Source organism: Rhinolophus ferrumequinum, chromosome 27 (assembly GCF_004115265.2).
Source record: "Rhinolophus ferrumequinum isolate MPI-CBG mRhiFer1 chromosome 27, mRhiFer1_v1.p, whole genome shotgun sequence".
NCBI classification, from domain to species: Eukaryota; Metazoa; Chordata; class Mammalia; order Chiroptera; family Rhinolophidae; genus Rhinolophus; species Rhinolophus ferrumequinum.
Genome location: NC_046310.1, coordinates 15,116,434 through 15,135,666, shown reverse-complemented (window position 1 = coordinate 15,135,666; position 19,233 = coordinate 15,116,434). Strand labels below are relative to the sequence as shown.

Genomic DNA, 19,233 nt, shown 5'->3' with positions numbered 1-19,233 from the left:
CCAGATCAACCTGGAAAAACCAGAGGAAGAGTAGATGACACGTGAACGCCTCAGCCCCCAGCCTGCCCTGGGGGACTACAGAGAAAGCAGTGCTGGGATGAAGAGAGTGGACAGGAGGAGGCAGTCCCACCTGTGCGAAATCATAATCACAGAGAAAAGGAATTAATCTAACAGATTTGGAAAAGAAACCAAACTGGGAGTTTGCCATCAGATGATCACTAAAGGAAATTCAAGAGTATACTCAACCAGAAGGAAATTGATCCTAGATAGCAGCTGAGATTTAATAAGGAATGAATAGTTTTTAAAAAGTGTGTGGGGGGAATAAATGTGAATGAACACTATAAAATATAATAATGTCTTTTGGGGTTAAAAAAGAATATAATTAAATTACATATTAATTGAATATGTAGGATGAGGATCTGTGTATTATCCAGGAAGAAGATAAAGTATTATATTTAGACTTTAACCAACTGAGCAGATTAAAGAGCCAAGAAACAGTTAAGCATACACTGAACTTTAATGTATGATAGGTAGCATATCAGATCACTGGGGAAAGGAGGGACTATTATTCAACAAATGTAACTGGAAAAATTGGTATTCTGTCAGGAAAACATAATGTAAAGACGCTTACCTAACACTACACACTGAAATCAACTCCAGATGGATAGGAACTTAAGTATAATGTGGGTAGATCTCATTCTGACTCTAATTTTCTTAAAACAAGACACAAAAATGTAAAATGTAAACCATAAGCATAATATCAGTTAGGCAAAACTAATCTTTGGTGACAAAGGTCATTTTTTTTTTTTTTTTTGGTGGGAGTAAAAGCTAGGTGGGGGTGTAAGGGAGCTTTCTGAGTTTGGGAAATGTTCTATATCTTGGTATGGGTGTTAATTACATCGATACATACATACATAACAATTCATTAAGCTGAACACTTAAAATTTTTGCACTTTACTGTATGTAATTTATACCTTAATAACTTAAAAAAGTGAGATCCAGAAGAAAATATAATACTTTACCCTTTTTATAAAGTTCAAAAATAAGTGCCACTAAATAATAATATTCACATGTGATAAAACAAGAAAGGATGAAAGAAAGATGAGAAGGGGAGAGAACGAGATCAGATAACCCTAAAATTCAAGATGCTAGTTACCTGCAAGGAAAATAAGGAAAGGAAAACCAACTATTTGTTGGGTTGGGTGGTGGTTTTCTTAGTGTTCATCTCATTAAAAAGCAATTAATTAGTTTAAAATAATAAACTAATTAGTTTAAAATAATAAAAATAATAAAAGGACCAAGCATGAGCCAATGATGACAGAGAGTCATGAACCAAGAGTCCGGATTAATCTAATTTTTGATATCAGAAGTCAGTTTTATGGTACAAATAAATACCTGTCTACTGATTACCTGATAACATTTCCTAAATTGGTCAAACTTAAGTTAACTCGAGATCCTTCCTTCAGTCTGTCTCCTTCGGATCCTGAAGATTTCTGCCTTTCACTTCCTGCTAAATCCACTAGATTAATACTGGATTGTTTGGTGAGGTCTCTGTCTAGGAAAACCTGTAGGAAAGCACCACAGGTCATGCTCTTAGAGTGGTGGCAGGGTGCACGTGAAGTCAATCTAGTTTACATTTTAAAATATATTTTCTAATTGTATTTCACACTTAAAAAAAGATATAATAAAATTCACAAATTAAAATGTCGTTTTCTTCACCATGACATTTTACAGTATTCCATTACCAGGCCCCAATGTCAGTTGCCCCTTCCCAATTCTGCAAGGTTATTTCCAATGATATATTCGATACTGGTCATTGCTCTAGTATTTCTATGGACAGTAGACACTGTAAATATAAAATACTGAGAAATCTGCAAATGAGTGACAGTTCAGGGTGGCGTGGTCAAGTAGTGGGAACAACATGGATTTTACAATGCGGCAGCTTCCCTCGCTGGTTACATAACTGTGAGCAAATGACTTTTCGGAGTTTCGGCTTTCTCAGTTGTGTGTAATGCCAGGGATACTAGCCCACTCCTGGGATGTTATGAGGGTAAATGATAGATGTAAGGAATGGTTCTAACCAGGCCTGGCATACGATAATAGGTGTTCTTCCTGACGCCAACAGAGTATGCTGTTAGACATCCATACTCATCTTTTTTTTCACCTTCTTTCTTCTCTTGCCTCTAAAGTATCAAGTTGAAAAAATAGGGCAAACCACATATAAAGTCTGTGAATTTTAATACCATTGTAAAATCAAGTGACTGGTACTTAAAAGTTACAAAGTTCTTTAAAATGCAGTATCTTGTTTAAGCCCCCCAGCATTCCTGTAAGGAGAGCTATTTATCTCATTCTGCAGAACAGGAAACAGACATCGGAAGCATAAAGCTATTTCCCAAAGTTTCAGAGCTTGTAAACAGTCAGACATGGCCCAGTGTTTTTCCACTGTTCTTGGCCAGAGTAGGACAACCTTCATTTACTATAGTCTGTTGGCTAGTGCTGTGGCTTACAGGACAGAGGTGGTAAATCGTATGAACTGTAATGTTTGCCCAGGCTTTGGGAATTCAGTCATCCCTGAGGAACCATGGGGGATTGGTTCCAGGACCCCCCATGGATACCAATATCTGTGGATGTTCGAGTCCCTTATATACAGTGGTGCAGTATTTGCATATAACCTTCACATATCCTCACATATACTTTAAAATGTCTCTAGATTACTTATAATAGTTAATAAATGTACATGCTATGTAAGTAGTTGTTATCCTGTATTTTTTAGGGAATGATGACATGAAAAAACATCTGTACATGTCTAGCACAGATACAGTCATGGTAGGCACACGTCAGCAATAACGTAGCATTTTATTTTCGAATTTTTGATCCGCGGTTGGTTGAATCCATGGATACAGAACCTGTGGACATGGAGGGCCAACTGTAACCATTTCTGAATCAAACTGGTGACATTGTAGAGATCACTCTCTGGTATCCACCAAGGAGTTTGAAAGAGATAAGTACATTCTAGTTGATCAAAGATTCAAATTAGTAAAGAGTTGCATGGATTATCTGGCTTCAAAGACTGTATTTTCGTACTTCCAAATGTCGATGGGCTCTGATGGTCCCCTAGGCTCATGGATCTGAAAGCTGGGAGCCAGCGGGGAGCATGGATTTGGGAGGAGGTAGCAAAAGAGCAAGTGTCTCCCTTTCTCTTGCTTCTGACCCTACAGTCTATGGTTGGAGGTAGACACCGAATCCAGAGGTCCAATCTGAAAGGGTTCTGTAATAGTCACCAGCTCACTGTGCTACTGGAAATCCTTCCCAAAGGTCAGCCTTGGTGGGAGAGGGGAACAATGGCATTCACTCAACTCACCTGCTTGAACTGAATGGTGATGACCATATGAGAGCGGCTGCTGCTGACGTTCATGTTGGTCGAAGCTGTGGTCCTTATTTTAGTCCCTTGTTCCATCAGCCTTTCAATTTGTGCATAGTTCTCACAAGGCACTGACTTCAGACCCTCCACATAAAAGCCCAGCTGTTGATCTTCCCTTACTTTTAGCCCTCCCGGCTTCTTGGTTCTAGACAGCAAATCTCTTACCTGGGGGGCAGGGCAAGGGGGAAGAATAAAAATTGTACCCTTCAGGAAGGCAGAGATTTTTGTCTATTTCACTGTTAGAGCTCTGCCTAGAATATATTAGGTGCTCAACAAACATTTATTGGACGAATAAATGAACGTTAAATTTTCTGGCAGTACCAGAAAACCTCATAATATAGCTAAATAAGAAACAGGGAAATGGCAATCAAGAAAATAAGGAAACCAGTGGTAATTAGTGAAGTCAGAATCAAAATGGATAATTTCTTAATGTAAAGAGAAAAACACTGACATTTATTTCATCAATAATATTTATTTAGTGATGATTAACTGCAAGGCTTTGCATAGCGCTTGTGGTTCACAAATATTATTAGGATATAGTCTCTGCACACACGAAGCTTACAATTCTACATCCCTGTGTCAATTCATCCACTTGGGAAACACTAGGGAGCACCCGTTTTAAACCAAATTCTGCACCAAGTGCTGCAAACAGAAAGATAATCACAAAGGAAATCATTATCTGTTTTGGAGATACAAATATGTACATAACATTTGACATTATAACATAATAAGTACAAAGGAAGGGCGTAGAATGAAAAAACACTTGCTGAGTATCTAATATTTGCTAGTTACTGCTTTAGAAGTATGAAATTTAGTACATTTCAATGTGTAGTGTCTTATTTTAAATTCTCTACTTTATAAATGAACAAACTGAGCTCTGAGATAGTGATTTGCCAGAGTCACAAGCTATCGTGTTTCCCTGAAAATAAGACCAAGCCGGACCATCAGCTCTAATGTGTCTTTTGGAGCAAAAATTAATATAAGACCTGGTCTTATTTTAATATAATATAAGACTGGGTCTTTATCATATCATATCATCTTATATCATACCATACCGTACTGGGGCTTATATTAAGTTTTGCTCCAAAAGATGTATTAGAGCTCATGGTCCAGGCTAGGTCTTATTTTTGGGGAAATACAGTAGTAGTAAATGAGGAAGCTGGGATTTGAAACCATGAAGTCTTTCTGACTACTGGAGGAGTATGCAATCTGTGGCCTACAGGCCAAATTCAACCCATGCCTGTTTGTGTATGACCCTTGAGGTACGAATGTCATTCCACGTTTTTAAATGACTGAAGAAAAATTAAAAGAAAAATATATGGTGACGTGAAAGTTTTGTGAAACTCAAGCTCCCGTGTCCATAACGAAAGTTGCATGGGTACCCAGCCACGCCCATTCATTTTCATATTGTCTGTGGCTACTTTTGTGCTGTAAGGGCAGAGGTGAGGAGTTGCAGCAGAGACGGTATAGCCCTCAAAGCCTAAAATATTGACCATCTGGTGCTTTGGCGATAAAATGTGGCACCCCCTGTACAACACCATGCCAACTGAAGTCAACTGTCTCAGGATGAATAGAGGAGCTGACACTTGAGCTGGATCTGGACAGTTGAGGGGTTTCTTCACAGGCAGAGATAGCAGGGAGGGTATTCCAGGTACAGAAAGAACAGATGTAGGAAAAAGGACATGTTCTGTAAAGGAAGAAGAGTTCTATGTGGCTGAAGCATACAGTGCGTGGAGATAAAGGACATGAAATGAAGCTGGAGAGGGAGTTAGGGCCGGGAAGTCAAAGGCAGGCTAGAGAGGTTTGACTATATTTGCGCGATAGGCGATGTTTATTAAGCTGCAGAGTCTCTCAGATTTGTGTGTCAAAAAGTAGAATCACTGTTACCTGTTCGTTGTAAATTTCCAGCATACTGAATGTAACCTGCATAGAAAAGACCATAAAGTAAATTTAAGATTCTCTTGAAACTGTCATCTTTGAAAAACAGTAATATGGAAACAATATAAATGCCCAACAGAGAGAAAAACCAACATTGAATGCAGTAAAGCTCCATTTCACATGCAATATGAGATTTGCAAATACTTTTAATGATATATGGAAGAAGTTCTTAATATAAATTAAAAACAGATGCAAAACCGTTGTGTGCGTGTGTGTGTGTGTGTGTGTGTGTGTCTCAACTGGTAACAGAAAAAGGTGGTTTTTTATGGCTCACCCTCCAATCTGAACACAGGTAGAGAAAAAGACTGGTCTTTACCCTACCGTATTCTTGGAATATTGCTAACCAAGCTTATACATCTTAAACAAAAAATTGGAGGAATCTGAGTGGCTCTGACCTCGAGAAAACGCCCTGAGATACTGACCTTTTGCCACCACCACCTCCCACCCATGAAAAGCTGGCTTGTGAGACAGACACCCTTTGGTGAGTCCTGCCAGTGAAACCTCGCATCCACAGAGCTTCCAACCAGCGTCAGAGTATCTTACATTTTAAAATGAACAAAGGGCCAAGGATTAGCAGGCAAAGCCTCCAATATGTAAGAGAGATCAAAACAAACAATAGAAAAAAAAGAGCTCAGAGAAAACAGACAATACATAGAGTAGAAGAAAATACTTTATAAAGCCCTATAACTAATCGCTTCAGAGAGAGGAAGAATTATATCCATGAAAAAACAGGATGATATTAAAAAGGAACAATCGGAGAATAGAAGTATAAACTTATGAATGATAGCCAAAAAAAAAATGTACTAGAGGGGTTATAAAATATAGTTGAGGGAATCTTCTAGAATGCAGAAAAAAGACTGAGAAATAGAAAATAGAAAGTAAAAAATAATAAAATTAGAACATTAGTACTAGAGGTCTTAAATCCAATTAATAGTAGTTACAAAAAGGGGAAACAGAGGGGAGAAAATGATAAAAAGAAATAATATAAGTTTTCCAGATTTGAAGAACAGGAATCTCCAGATTGAAAAATGTCCACTGAGGGAGGCCAGTTGGCTCAGTTGGTTAGAGAGCAGTGCTCATAACACCCAGGTCGCCGGTTTGATTCCCAGTTGGGCCAGTGAGCTGCGCCCTCCACAACTAGAGTGAAAACAGTGACTTGACTTGGAGCTGATGGGTCCTGGAAAAACACACTGTGCCCCAATCTTCCCCAATTTGAAAAAAAAAATGTCCACTGAGTGTCCAGCTTGATGAATGAAAAAAAGGCTCATACTGAGGCACATCAGAACATCAGTGATAAAGAAAAGATTCTAAAAGCTGTGAAAGAGGAACTTACAATAAAAAAGGTCACATACCAGGAATCGGGAACCAGAATGGTACTAGACTTCTCAACTGCAATATTGAAGTTAAAAGATAATAGAATAATGTCTTCAGTAGTCTCAGTGATCTAGAATTCTATTCCAGATAAACTTCAATCAAGTCTGAAGGTTAGAAAAGATATTTTCAGCTATGCAAGGATGCAGGTAATGTACCCTTCGTGTACCTTTTGTGAGGAAGGTGCAGAAAAGGAGAGCGTTAACCAACTACTGTGAGGAATGTATTGGCTCTTGTCATCCAAGGAGCCTACAAAGAATGTTGAACTAAAGTTCCACAAGGACAGTTTTGCAGCAGCCTTGGAAAAACACTGCTCCAAATAGTAGCAGAATAGAAGACTCTTGCTGAAGGTGACCCAAGAAAAATAGTGGAACTGATAAGTTTGAGTATATGGAAAGTATTATTAATAGGCAGGTGACAGTGATTTGTAGCATTTAGAAAAACACAGAGATTTATAGAAAACTAGATACACACAAAAAGCCATTCAAAGCTCGAAAACAAAGTGCAAAAACAGCGGTTCAGTAGTGAACAGTATTTCCACAGCTAAAATGGTAAACACTATTGATTAAAACAAATTTTACAATACTGTAGAGGGTATGTGGGGATAAAGTAATGTGGTAGGGGGTTGTGAGTGTGACAGATAAATTGTCTTTACCATGGTGGGAAGATAGTAGATAATGTCTAAAATTGCTTAAGAAGAGAAACACATTATTTGAAAATATGGAATAGGTCCTAGGGAAATCTGCTGAAGAGCTGAAGATGGTAACCTGTGGGGCAATAGGGGAGGGGAAGAGGGCTAAGCAGGAGACAGGGGGCTTCCATTACAGGCCTCGTGGTACCATTTGAAAACAGCTTTATTGAGATATTACTCATATACCATACAGTTCACTCATTTGAAGTATACAATTACTGGTCTTTAGTGCATTACAGAACAGTGCAACCAACTCCACAACTTTTATTTAGAAAATTGTGTCCCCGCAATTCCACAGTCACCCCCATTAGCAGTCACTCCCCAATCTCTACCTTCTCCCTTCCTCTGTCCGCCAGCCCTCGGCAATAACCAATTTACTTTCTGTCTCTGTAGATTTCCTGTTCTGGCCATTTTATATAAACAGACTCCAACAATATATGATCTTTTGTGTCTGGCTTCTTTCACTTAGCGTGATGTTTTCAAAGTTCATCCATGTCGTAGTATGTACCAGATGCTCTGTCCCTTTTTATTGCTGAATAATATTCCATTGTACAGATATGCCATATTTTATTCATCCATTTATCAATTGATGGACATTTGGGTTGTTTCCAGTTTGGGCCATTGTGAGTATGTTGCTGTGCAATATTCATGTGTAAGTTTTTGTGTGGACATAGGCTTTCCTTTCTCTTGGGCATTTGAGTTTTTAAACTATACATGTATTACTTTGAAAACATTTCAATTAAAAAATTAGAAATATACTGAAATGCTAATAGTATTTGACTGGGTGATAAGATTATGAGTAATTTTTCTACTCTCTAGGTTAGACACATTATTTTGAAAATCGGGGAAAAAATTAAGATAAAAATGATGCATTATTGAATTTTCAAAAAACAAATTTAATCTCTTTTGCCATTTAGAAGCAGCAGACACATAGACTATGCTTACAGGGATTTGCTGACATTGTAGTGTCATGGTTTAAAGCTGTTTATGTTAATGGTTACGCTTCCCCTTGAAAATGTCACCAACCTTCAGATGAATCTAAAATTCAGTCTTGGGCCTTCTGTGCTAGGACAAGTAAGAAACTATGCTGTGACAACTAAGAAAAAAATAACGTTCTTTACTTAGAAATAAATCAATAAATTCAGATGAGAACACAACCTTGGTAGAAGAAGGAGAGTAAAGGAAAACACTGATTTGAGTCAGCTAAGGTTTTGTTATATGTTTCAACAATAATACCTTGTTAGTGTTAATATTGAAGCTGTCGGCTTCCATGATGCTCAGAACGCTTCTTTAAAATACTGGGGTGCCAAATAAATGTATACAAGTGGACACTTTGGTCAACGTTGCTCAAGCAGTAGTTCGCCGTAATCAGAAGTGTCTGGACGCTGATGGGAACCACTTTGAGCACCTCTTGTAATTGCAGAAGTCAAACGTGACTTGTATTCCTCTTTTGTTACCGGTATATAATGAGTATTACAATTTTAATAGTGTTTTTCCTTTCTTAAAATGTGTATACACTTTTTTGGCACCCTCTCTGTTTCCTTGGGTTTGTCTCCCTAGAACCAGAAAAATTCAACATTTTGTTTAACTGCTACTTGATTTTGTAATCATGTCGTAAGGATTTTGGTAATGGAAAATTAACATTATCCTAAAATAGAGATGCTGATAACTTCCATTTGGGGCGGAGGATTTCCAAAACAGAAAAGAAAAAAAATACGAAACGAAAGAAACTCGTAAAGAAGGGCTCTTAGAATACTACCTGGTATTCTTGATTTCTCTCCCGGTTCTCAACTGCTTGAAAGAGCTCTTCGCACACATTGGGAATGATCCCCTTGTTTGCACCAAACCCGATCATGGAATAGCTTTTTCCAGAGCCAGTTTGGCCGTAGGCCAGGAGCGTGGCATTGTAGCCTTGCCAGGCACTGTCCAGAATCCCCCGGCCAAGATCGTGGAAAACATCTCTCTGGAAAGAAGGCATCATGCTCAACACAGGCTTTTCACAATAGCCTTAAAATCTGAATATTCTGGTCTTGATGACTTCCGCCTTACTTAGCATCCTACGACCTGCTTGAACTGTGTGCTATCTTAGAACCAACAGAACAAAGCTGGAAACCAAAATCAGGGATCTGTCAGTTTGGAAAACACTGATCACCACAGATCTCCAACTAGGAGGTTGGTGTAAAAGTAATTGCGGCTTAAAAGGTTGAAAATAACCTGTTAAGCAAAAATAACCTTTTGCACCAACCTAATACCGTGTTTCCCTGAAAATAAGACCTATTCGAACCATCAGCTCTAATGCGTCTTTTGGAGCAAAAATTAATATAAGAGCCAGTCTTATTTTACTATAACATAAGACCCGATCCTATATAATATAAAAAAAGACAGGGTCTTATATTAGTTTTTGCTCCAAAAGATGCATTAGAGCTAATTGTCCAGCTAGGTCTTATTTTCAGGGAAACAGGGTAGCTGGTATCCATCAATAATAAATGTGTGTATTTTACAGCCTTGCCAGCACCCGGGCTGGGTCTTCAACATTCAGCAATTAGACAAAAATGTCAAGGCCCCAAGGGACTGAGGCCGGTGGAAGCATTTTCTACTTTCTCTTCATTGTGTCATCCAAATAATAACATCACAAAATTCCCACATTAATCTTAGCCCTCTGCTGGTGAACTGTTCTTTTTCTCAAGACCTAGCGGTTCTGAAGCATTTCTCCAACACGGACACATACAGGTGCACCCTTTTTTTAAAAGTAGGAGACACAGATCCTATGCCGATGATTGCCTGAAAGAGGACGTGGTCCGACCCTTATTCTCTGGGCCATACCCATCGCCTGCATTAATTCTCTAATTTGAGGCTGCTTCAAAGAGTACATTCTCTCTGCTTTCTCCTATCAATGAAATAGAAAGTAAGCATTATATGATCCATTTGTTCCAATGTGTACCCTTGTCTAATTTATATAATTTTTATTTCTGGGAAAGATGCACATACCAACATAGCATGCTTTATATAAGGAAAATAGACCATACCTAATGTTCTTACACTATTCATTTCTCATGAGAAATGAATACTGAAGGGTTATGGAACGGTCATTATTATAGTGAAGGGTTATGGAAGCTCCAGGCCTAAAACGTGGAAATTGACCAGTGGTTTCTCAGAACACAGGGACCATAGATTTACCAGGGGGGAAAAATGTATTTATGTAATGGGTATCTAGGCTACTTTCGGAGCTATTAGTTAAACCTAAGGAGTGCTGACTGAGTAAGCTTACTAAAGTAACCAGTGTTTCTGTCTCTTCTGCCCTATGTGGAGATTGGGAAAAACGTTTTTATTGTCACTTTTTATAGATTGAAAACTTCAACCAAGTAATACAGAATTTTACTAAATAAAAATCTTAGAGAACAAAATCATTCTATAAATTTTGTTAGCTGTATAGTCTCCCATTGAAATATAAAGAGGGTGCCAAAAAAATGTATACACATTTTAAGAAAGGAAAACCCTGTATTAAATTGTAATGCTCAATATATACCGATAACAAAAGATGAACACAACTCACGTTTGACTTCTGCAATTACAAGAGGTGCTCAAAGTAGTTACCATCAGCATAATTTTAATACATTTTTTTCCTTTCTTAAAATGTGTATACATTTTTTTGGCACCCTCTGTATTTTGCGTATCAGCTATTTATATTTTTGGCTTATATTAACATACGCCAAGAAGTCATAGCTCTACAGTTCTAATTTCTTCCTACTCACTATCCCATAATCAACTAGACGAGACATTTTCCTTCACTATAGCATATGAAACAATAATTTTGCTGTATCTTAATAGGAGGTTAACAAAAAATAGACGGTCGCCCTCATTTGGGGATGAGGAAAAGCTGTTGACAAAGTCGGGTTTCTTTACAGCACAGTTCTTGCAGTCTTTAAAACTATCTTTTTAAAAATTGAGATATAATTGACCTACATCATTAGATTAGTTTTAGGTGTACAACAGAATTTCACAATATATACATATATCAAATCATTATTACCAGAATAAGTTTAGTTAACATCCCTCACCTCACATAGTTATAATTCTTTTCTTGTGATAACTTCTAAAATCTACTCCCTTGATAACTTTCAAATATACAGTACAGTATTATTAATTACAGTCACCATGCTGTACATTAAATCTCCAGGAATTATTTATCTTATAACTAGAAGTTAGTTTGTACCTTTTGACCCCCTTCATCCATTTTCCCCACCCCCAAACCCCCACCTCCGACAACCATCAATCTATTCTCTGTATTCATGAGTTCAGTGTTTTTTTATTTTACATATAGATGAGTACATATAGTATTTGTGTTTGTCTTTCTGTCTGACTTATTTCACTTAGCCGAATACCCTTAAGGTCCATCCATGTTGTCACAAATGGCAGGATTTTCTTCTTTTTATGACTGAATAATATTCCATTATATATGGGTGTGTGTGTGTGGATCACTGTCACATCTTCTTTATCCGTTCATCCGTGGATGGACATTTGGATTGTTTTCTTGTCTTGGCTATTGTAAAGAATGTTATAATGAACATGGGAGTGCAGATATCTTTCTCAAGATAGTTATTTCATTTCCTTTGAATATATTTCCAGAACTGAAATTGCTGGATCACATGGTAGTTCTATTTTTAATTTTTTGAGGACCCTGCACCAATTTTCATTCCCACCAACGGTGCACCAGGTTCCCTTTACTCCCCCTTCTCGCCGACACTCATTTCTTGTCTTTTTGATGATAACCATTTGAAGTATGAGATGTTACCTCATTGTGGCTTTGATGTTCATTTTCCTGATGATTAATGATGTTGAGCACCTTTTCATGTCTGTTGCCTATTTGTGTGTCATCTTTGGAAAAATGCCTATTCAGTTCCTCACTTTTAAAGTGGAGTATTTGGGGTTTTACTATTGAGTTGTATGAGTTCTTTATAAATTTTGGATAGTAACTGCTGTCAGATATATGATGTGCAAATATTTTCTCCCATTCCATATACTGCATTTTCATTTTGTTGACAGTTTCCTTTATGTACAGATTTTTTTAAATTTGATGTAGTCCCACTTATTTATTTTTGCTTTTGGTGTCAAATCCAAATGATTCGTCAAGACTGTTGGCTAGTAACTTACTGCCTATGTTTTCTTCTAGGAGTCTTATGGTTTCAGGTTTTATGTTCAAGTATTTAATCCATTTTGAGTTAATTTTTGTGAGTGATGTAAGGTAAGGGTTCATTTTCATTCTCTTGTATGTGGCTGTCCAGTTTTTCCAACACCATTTATTGAAAAGACTGTACTTTCCCTATTGTATATTTTGGCTTCTTTGTTGTAAATTAATTGACCATATATGTGTGGGTTTATTTCTGGGCGCTCTATTCTGTTCCATTGAACTATGTGGCCATTTTTATGCCAGTATCATACTGTTTTGATTACTTTAGCTTTGTAATATAGTTTGAAATCAGGACGTGTGATGCTTCCAGCTTTGTTTTTCTTAGTCAAGATTGCTTTGGCTATTTAGGATCTTTTGTGGTTCCAAATAAATTTTAGGATTGTTGATTCTACTTTTGTGAGAAACGTCATTTGAATTTTTGATAGCAATTGCATTGAATCTGTATACAACAGATCCTCGAACACTGTTGTTTCATTCAAGGTCATTTTGTTATCATGTTGATGAGAAAAACAAAAATTGATTCCCATCAGGGGCCACTGTCTGCGTGGGTTTTCACATTCTTCCCACGTCTGCGTGGGTTTTCCCTGGGGACTCCAGGTTCCTCCCACACTCCAAAGATGTGAATTGGCGTGTCTACATTGTTCCAGTGTGAGTATGTGTGTGGGTGTGAGTGTCCCTGCCATGGGAGGGTGTGATGTCCAGGGTGGGTCCTGCCTGGTACCCTGAGCTGCCTGGAGAGACTCCAGCCACCTGTGACCCTAAATGAGAGTCAGCAGGTTGGAAAATAATTATGTGATTTGTTTTTATTAATCTTTCTTAAATGTATGTGTGGCTCACATTTATTTCAATGTTTAATGTTAGAAGTGTTTTGACTGTTTAAAAGTTTGGTGCTGTTTTTATGACCAGAAATATGCTGTAGGAACTTAACCCTTGTTTGTATGAATTAGCCTTTGGAAAAATTGGTTTTGGTATACATTGCTTCAGATAAAATTCCAGTTTCCAAGAACCTACAACAATGTTAAGTGAACACTTACTGTATTTCTTTGGGTAGTATGGACATTTTAACAATATTCTTCCAATCCATGAGCATAAAATATCTTTCCATTTATTTGTATTTTCTTCAGTTTCTTTCATCAGTGTCATAGTTTTCAGAGTATAAGTTTTTCACCTCCTTGGTTAAATTAATTCCTTGATATCTTATTCTTTTTGAAAAATACTATGTTTATTGAAGTAAAATTAATATTCCTTAACTTCATTAAAGTGTATAGTTTCATATATATATATGAGTTTTGACATATGTATGTGGCCATGTGATGACCATTACAGTGAAGATTTTTAAAGTTTTTAATCATTTCATAAAGTTCCCTTCAGCCACTGTGCCCTCAGTCTCTGCCTCCCCCCTTCAGCCCCTCCCCACCAATGATTTACTTTGTATAACTATAGTTTTGTGTTCTCTAGAGTTGTCATTTAAGTGGAATTAAATTACAGTTTGTAGTCTTTTGTATGAGCCTTCTTGCACTTAGTCCAACGCTTTGAGATTCATCCATGTTGTTGCATGTACTCATTAATTCCTTTTATGCTGAATTGTATTCTGTTTTGTAAATATAACACAGCTTTATTATCCATTCACAAGTCTGATGGACATTTGAGTTTCTAGTTTGGGACTATAATGTATATAAATTTGCTATGGATGTTTGCCTACAGGTGTTTTGAGGATATATATTTTTATTTCTCTTAGTATTGCTGGATTGTATGGTTAAGCGTGTGCTTAAATTTTAAAGAAACTGCCAGTTTTCCGAAATTACTGAGCCTTTTTCCATCACCATGAGCACTGTGTGAGGGTTCCAGTTGTTCCACGTGCATGTCAGCACTTGGTATCGTCAGTTTTTAACTTTTGTCATTCTCAGGAATTTGTAGTATTACCTAATGGTGGTACTAATTTGCATTTCCCTAATGAAATTGGACACTTTTTCAGTGATTTTAGGTAATTTATATGTCTTCTTTGGTGAAGACCTGATCAAATCTTTTGCCATTTAAAAAACACACTTTTTAAAAAATATTAAGTTGTAAGGATGCATTATATATTTTGTACACTTTATCAGATATATATTTTACAAATATATTTTTTTTCTTTGTGGCTTGCCTTTTCATGTTCTTACTGGTATCTCTCAAAGAGCAAAGGTTTTTGTTTATTTTTTAATGTGTCTCGTTTATCAAATATTTTTTTTTATGGTTTGTGTCCTATCAGACATCTTTACCAAATCTGATATCATGACATTTTTCTTCTTTCTTTCAGAGGCTTTATAATTTTAGGTGTATGATAAATTTTGCGTTCATTTTGTATATAGTGTGAGGAAAGAATCGAAGCTTATATTTTTCCATATGGATATAACTGTGTTTCCCCGAAAATAAGACCTAGCTGGGCAATCAGCTCTAATGCGTCTTTTGGAGTAAAAATTAAGACCTGGTCTTACTATAAGACTGAGTCTTATTATATAATATAAGACTGGGTCTTACATTAATTTTTGTTCCAAGAGACACATTAGAGCTGATTGTCTGGCTAGGTCTTATTTTCGGGGAAACACAGTAATATCTCCAGCATCATTTGTTGAAAGACAAATGTTTAACTTTAATGTTCAGATTTTGTGTTCAGATGCTATTATGGCATGGTCTTGTCTTTTTTTTTTTTTTTTAATTGGGGAACAGTGTATTTTTCCAGGACCCATCATTTGTTGTCCTTCACTCTAGTTTTGTAGAGGGCACAGCTCAGCTCCGAGTCCAGTCACCGTTTTCAATCTTAGTTGCAGGGGGTGCAGCCCACCATCCCATGTGGGAATTGAACCGGCAACCTTGCTGTTAAGAGCTGGCGCACTCTCACCAACTGAGCCATCCGGCCACACCGACAAATGTTTGATTTTGACATCTGTTTGATTTTGAAGCACCTCGTCACCTATATTAGTTTCCTAGGACTGCCATAACAAATTACACAAACTAGGTTACTAAAAACAACAGAAATTTTTTCTTTCACAGATCTGGGGCTAGAAGTCCAAAATCAAGGTGTGGGAGAGGCCACAGTCTTTCTTAAGTCTCCAGGGAAAAATCCTTTCTTGCCTCTTCCTAACTTCTGCTGGCTCCCAGCAATCCTTGGCATTCCTTGGCTTATAGCTGCCTCATGTCAATCTCGGCCTCCCTCGTCACAAGGCCTTCCCCTGTGGGTCTGGATGTCCAGATCTCCCCCATCTTACAAGACCTGGATTTCGGGCCCACTCTAATCCAGTATGGCCTCATCTCACCTAATGACATCTGCAAATATCCAGTTTCTAAATGAGGTCACATTCTTAGGTTCTGGGTGGATATAAATTTGGGGGGAACACGATTCAACCCCATATAGCATCTTTTTTTTTTTTTTTTAAGAAAAAACAATTGAAGATATATGAGGATCTATTTTTGGACGCTATATTCTGTTCCTTTGATCTACTCGTATATCTTTTTTTTTTTTTTTTAAGGCAATACCAGCCTCTCTTGATTACTGTAGCTCTATTGTGGGTTTTCAGTTACTCAACTTTATTCTCTTTTAAATAATTTTGGCTCTTCAAAGTCCTTTACAATTCCATGTAAGTTACTGAAATAGTGTATCAATTTCTACAAAAAAATTACTGCTGGGATTGTGATTGAGATTGCTTTAAATCTGTTACTTCTTAATAATATTGTCTTCTGATTCATTTAAGTCTTCCTTTCAGTAATGTATTATAGTGTACAGCTTGTGCACATATTTTAAAAATTTTATCCTTAAAGTATGTCATGCTTTTGATATTGTAAATATTTTAAAATTTCAATTTTAAGTTTTTCACTGCTAGATAGAGAAATACTATTGATTTTTGAGTGTTGACCTTGCTAAACACAATTATTAACTGTAGTAGCTTTTTAAAACATTTACTTTTTATTGAGGTAGCATTGGTCTAGAACAGGGGTGTCCAAACTTTTTCCAACTTTTTTACCAAGGGCCATATATGGTAAAATACACAAACAGCTGGGCCACTCACTTGAGGTGAAGTACGTATTGCCTCACCTGGTTTATTTAAGTAAACTAAATATATTTTTGGAATTTGCTGTGGGCCAATTAAAAATGGATTGCGGGCCGCAATTGGCCCACAGGCCGCAGTTTGGACACCCCTGGTCTAGAACATTTATGTCTCATGTGCACAACATTATAAATTGACATCAGTAGGTACTGTATCATGTTCACCAAAAAGTCTAGTTTCTACCCATCACCATACAGTTGACCCCACTCTGGTAACCACCAATCTGTTGTCTGCCTGTAAGTTTGTTTTGTTTGTTCATTTGTTTTATTGTTTTTGTTTTACATTCCACATATGAGTGGTATCATACAGTATGTCTTTTTTCACCTGACTTATTTCACTTAGTGTAATACCCTCAAGGTTGATCCATGTTGTCACAAATGGAAGGATTTCACCTTTTTTATGACTGAATAGTATTCCTCTGTGTGTGTGTGTGTGTGTGTGTGTGTGTGTGTGTGTGTGTGTGTGTCTCATCTTTATCCATTCATCTTTTGCTAGACACTTAGGTCGTTTCCATTTCTTGGCTATTGTAAGTAATGCGGCAATGAACATAAGGGTGCATGTATCTTTTTGAACTAGTGTTTTTTGTATTATTGAGATAGATACCCATAAGAGCAGTAGCTAGACCATATGGTAGTTCTATTCTTAATTTTTTTTTGAGGAATCTCCATACTGTTTTCCATAGTAGCTGTACTAATTTACATGCCAACCACCAGTGCTCAGGGGTTTCCTTTTCTTCCCATTCTCTCCAACACTTGTTGTTTCTTGTCTTTTTAATGACACCCATTCTAGCAGGTGCGACATGATAGCTCATGTGGGCTTGATTTGCATTTCCCTAATAATTAGTGATGTTGAACTCCTTTTCAAGTGCCTGCTGGCCACCTTTATGTCTTCTTTGGAAAAATGTCTACTCAGATCCTCTGCCCATTTTTCAATCATTTTTTGTTGTTGTTATTCAGATGCATGGGTTCTTTATATATTTTGTGTATCAAGCCTGTATCAAATGTATGATTTACAGAAATCTATTCCCATTCAGTCGGTTGCCTTTTCACTTTGTTGATAGTTTCCTTTGCTGTGCAGAAACCTTTTAGTTTGATGTAGTCCCATTTCTTTCTTTTTTATTTTGTTTCCCTTACTATTGGAGTTGAATCCACAAACACATCACTAAAAAGGATGTCAAGGAGCTTACCACCTATATTTTCTTCTATGTAGTTCATGATTTCAGGTCTCACATTCAAGTCTTGAATCTGTTTTGAAATAATTTTCCTGTATGGTGTAAGATATTAGTCTAGTTTCATTCTTTTGCATGTGGTGGTTCAATTTTCCCAGCACCATTTATTGAAGAGATTTTCTTTCTCCATTGTATGTTCTTGGCTCCCTTGTCATAATTTAGTTGTCCATATATGTTTATTTCTGGGCTCTTGATTCTGTTCTGTGTGTATTTCTGCTGGTACCATACTGTTTTGGTTACTATAGCTTTGAAATATAATTTGAATCCAGGGAACGTGATCCCTCTAGCTTTGTTCTTTTTTTCTCAGGGTGCTTTGGCTAGTGGGGGTCTTATGTACCGTGTTTCCCCAAAAACAAGACCTACCCTGAAAATAAGCCCCAGTTAAGACCTCAGCCAGATGGACACATTTAGTTCCTTATGATGATGTTCCAGAAGATGACATGACTGTAATTGAATAAATGTAGATTGTTGTACATGAAAAAATAAGACATTCCCTGAAAATAAGCCCTAATGAAGCAAAAATTAATATAAGACCCAGTCTTACTTTCAGGGAAACATGGTATTTCCAAAAAAATTTTAGGGTTTTGGTTGGTCTATTTCTGTGAAAAATGCTGTTGAGATTTTGATAGGGATTGCATTAAATCTGTAGATTGCTTTAGGTAATCTGGATATTTAAAAAATGTTAATTCTTCCAATTCATGAGCACTGAATATCTTTCTATTTCTTTGTGTCTTCTTCAATGTATTTTTTTTTAAACTTTTATTTATTTGAAGTGTGTTTTTCCAGGACCCGTCAGCTCCAAGTCAAGTAGTTGTTTCGGTCTAGTTGTGGAGGGCGCAGCTCACAGTGGCCCATGTAGTGAACCGGCAACCTTGTTGTTAAGAGCACTGTGCTCTAACCAACTGAGCTAACCGGCTGCCCTTCAATTTCTTTTAACAATGCTTACAGTTTTCAGTGCATAGGTCTTTTACCTCCTTGGTTAAATCTATTGCTAGGTATTTTTTTGTTGTGGTTGTTGCAGTTATAAATGTGATTGTTTTCCTAATTTCACTCTTTTGATTTTTCATTGTTAGTGTATAGAAACACAACAGATATTTGTATATTGATTTTGTACTCTGCAACTTTACTGTGTTTATTATTTCTGATTTTATTTTTTTTGGTGGTACCTTTAGGGTTTTCTCTATATACAATCATGCATCTGCAAATAGTTACAGCTTTACTTCTTTCCAATTTGAATGCCTTTTATTTCTTTTTCTTGCTTGATTGCTCCACTACTAGGTTGAATAAGTGTGGGCGCCCTTCTCTTGTTCCTGA

General features: G+C 37.0%; 1 protein-coding gene across 1 annotated transcript in view; it reads right to left on the bottom strand.

The window, feature by feature from the left end:
• Positions 1-19,233, bottom strand: part of LOC117018462 (kinesin-like protein KIF28P) — a 55,949-nt gene that overhangs the window by 26,690 nt on the left and 10,026 nt on the right. Inside the window, exons 3-6 of the mRNA XM_033099404.1 lie at positions 9,181-9,384; positions 5,309-5,344; positions 3,362-3,586; positions 1,411-1,565 (exon numbers count right to left, since the gene is read on the bottom strand). Of these exons, the coding sequence (XP_032955295.1) occupies positions 1,411-1,565; positions 3,362-3,586; positions 5,309-5,344; positions 9,181-9,384 (620 nt within the window). The remainder of the gene's footprint in view (positions 1-1,410; positions 1,566-3,361; positions 3,587-5,308; positions 5,345-9,180; positions 9,385-19,233) is intronic.